At 40.2% G+C, this 2,708-nt stretch overlaps 1 protein-coding gene across 1 annotated transcript in view; it reads left to right on the top strand.

Annotated features, from left to right (window-relative positions):
* The window catches only part of LOC105549475 (zinc finger protein 69-like), a 21,197-nt gene extending 19,563 nt beyond the window's left edge, over positions 1-1,634 (top strand). The window contains 3 exon segments of the mRNA XM_011994039.1: positions 630-820; positions 903-1,064; positions 1,310-1,634. Of these exon segments, the coding sequence (XP_011849429.1) occupies positions 630-820; positions 903-1,064; positions 1,310-1,466 (510 nt within the window). The 3' untranslated portion in view covers positions 1,467-1,634.
* The last annotated feature ends 1,074 nt before the right edge of the window (positions 1,635-2,708 follow it).

Genomic DNA, 2,708 nt, shown 5'->3' with positions numbered 1-2,708 from the left:
ATTCCTCAAGGATCTAGAACTAGAAATACCATTTGGCCTAGCCATCCTAGTACTGGGTATATACCCAAAGGATTATAAATCATACTGCTATAAAGACACATGCACATGTATGTTTATTGTGGCACTGTTCACAATAGCAAAGACTTGGAACCTTCCCAAATGTCCATCAATGATAGACTGAATAAAGAAAATGTGGCACATATACACTATGGAATACTATGCAGCCATAAAAAAGGATGAGTTCATGTCCTTTGTAGGGACATGGATGAAGCTGTTTCGGAAACCATCATTCTGAGCAAACTATCACAAGGACCAAAAACCAAACTCCACATGTTCTCACTCATAGGTGGGAATTGAACAATGAGTACACTCGGACACAGGGTGGGGAACATCACACAATGGGGCCTGTTGTGGGGTGGGGGAAGGGGGAGGGATAGCATTAGGAGATATACCTAATGTAAATGATGAGTTAATGGGTGCAGCACACCAACATGTCACATGTATACATATGGAACAAACCTGCAGGTTGTGCACATGTACCCTAGAACGTAATGTATAAAAAAAAAATGCACTCTGTAGAAACACCTTATAAATGTAAGATATGCAGGAAAGGCTTTTATTCTGCCAAGTCATTTCAAATACATGAAAAATCTTACACTGGAGAGAAACGCTATGAGTGTAAGAAATGTGGTAAAGCCTTTGTTTCTTTCACTTCCTTTTGATATCATGAAAGGACTCACACTGGAGAGAACCCCTATGAGTGTAAGCAATGTGGGAAAGCCTTCAGATTTACCTCACACCTTCAAAATCATTGTAGGACTCACACTGGATAGAAACCCTATGAATATTAGCAATCTGAGAAAGGCTTCAGGTCTGTCAAAAATCTTTGAATTCATAAAAGGACACACTGGAGAGAAACCCTATGAATGTAAGGAATGTGGAAAAGTGTTCCATAATTTCTCTTCTTTGCAAATACATGAAAGGATGCACAGAGGAGAGAAGCCCTATGAATGTAAGCATTGTGGGAAAGCATTCACATCTGCCAAGATCCTTTGAATACATGCAAAACACACACTGGAGAGAAACCCTATGAATGTAAAGAATACAGGAAAGCATTCAGCTTGCCTATTTCCTTTCATAGACGTGAAAAGACTCACACTGGAAGGAAATCCTATGAAGGCAAGCAATGTGGCAAAGCTTTCACTTCCAGTTCTTTTGAATATCATGAACTCACTCTAGGGAGAAAACCCTATCAATGTAAGCAATGTGCGAAAGCCTTTATTTCTTCCACTTCTTTTTGATATCATGAAAGGACTCACATGGGAGAGAAACCCTATGAGTGTATGCAGTGTAGAAAAGCCTTCATTTCTTCTAGTTCCCTTCAATATCATGAAAGGACTCACACTGGAGAGAAGCCCTGTGAATGTAAGCAATGTGGAAAGCCTTCAGATCAGCCTCACCTTTAAATGCATGGAAGGACTCACACTCAAGAGAAACCCAATGAATGTAAGCAGTGTGAGAAAGCATTCAGACCTGACAAGATTCTTTGAATACAGATAATGAATGTAAACAATTAACTGTTTATAATAACTGTGTACTAACAAATGTTATTTTTAAATAATTAAGCTATAATAGTAAGGCTGGGCACTGTAGCTCACGCCTGTAATCCTAGCACTTTGCGAGGCCAAGGTGGGTGGATCACGAGGTCAGGAGATCGAGACCATCCTGGCTGACAGGGTGAAACCCCGTCTCTACTAAAAATACAAAAAATTAGCTGGGCGTGGTGGCAGGTGCCCAGCTACTCAGGAGGCTGAGGCAGGAGAATGGCATGAACCCAGGAGGCAGAGCTTGCAGTGAGTCAAGATTGTGTCATTGCACTCCAGCCTGGGCAACAGAGTGAGACTCCGTTTCAAAAACAAAAAAAGCTATAATAAAATATCCCATTGGTGTCGTGTATTAGGTCAACCTTATACTGTAAAATTGTTGTTATTTGGACATTGTGAGTCAGTATAACCATGTGGATAAAATGCCAGGTATCTTTTTCCTCAGAAATTTTACTTTTGATGCTTATGTACTTAAATTTTTATCTCAACCCTAATTTTTCTTTTTCCTTTCTTTTCTTTTCTTTCTTTTTTTTTTTTAAAAAAAAAATCTCACTCTGTCACCCAGGCTAGAGTGCAGTAGCATGATCTCAGGTAGCTGCAACCTCTGCCTCCAGGGTTCAAGCAATTCTCCTGCCTCAGCCTTCTGAGTAGCTGGGACTGCAGGCGTGTGCCACCACGCCAGGCTAATTTTTTGTATTTTTTAGTAGAGACAGGATTTCACCATATGGGCCAGGCTGGTCTTGAACTCCAGAACTCATGATTCACCCGCCTCGGCCTCCCAAAATGCTGGGATTACAGACATGAGCCATCGTGCCCAGCTGCAACCCTATTTTTCATTCAGTCATAATACCAATAGTTATCTCATGTACCTCTGAGTGCCTTCTTCCCCAAAACCAACAGTGCCATACCTGCTGTCAGCAAAGGTGTAATATACCATAGTGATAAAGATGACCAAAAGCCATAAATGACTGTGAGATGCATGAGAATTACAAGTCACATTAGTAAGAAGAGAAAACTTTTGGCCATGCTTATGATTTGAAATATGTTTTCCTCTATATATTTTTATGTACAAATGTGGGTTTAGGTAAGAAATAACTTTTAATT

The sequence above is a fragment of the Mandrillus leucophaeus genome, unplaced genomic scaffold (genome assembly GCF_000951045.1).
Source record: "Mandrillus leucophaeus isolate KB7577 unplaced genomic scaffold, Mleu.le_1.0 Scaffold440, whole genome shotgun sequence".
Lineage (NCBI taxonomy): Eukaryota > Metazoa > Chordata > Mammalia > Primates > Cercopithecidae > Mandrillus > Mandrillus leucophaeus.
This window is presented reverse-complemented; position numbering and strand designations above follow the sequence as displayed.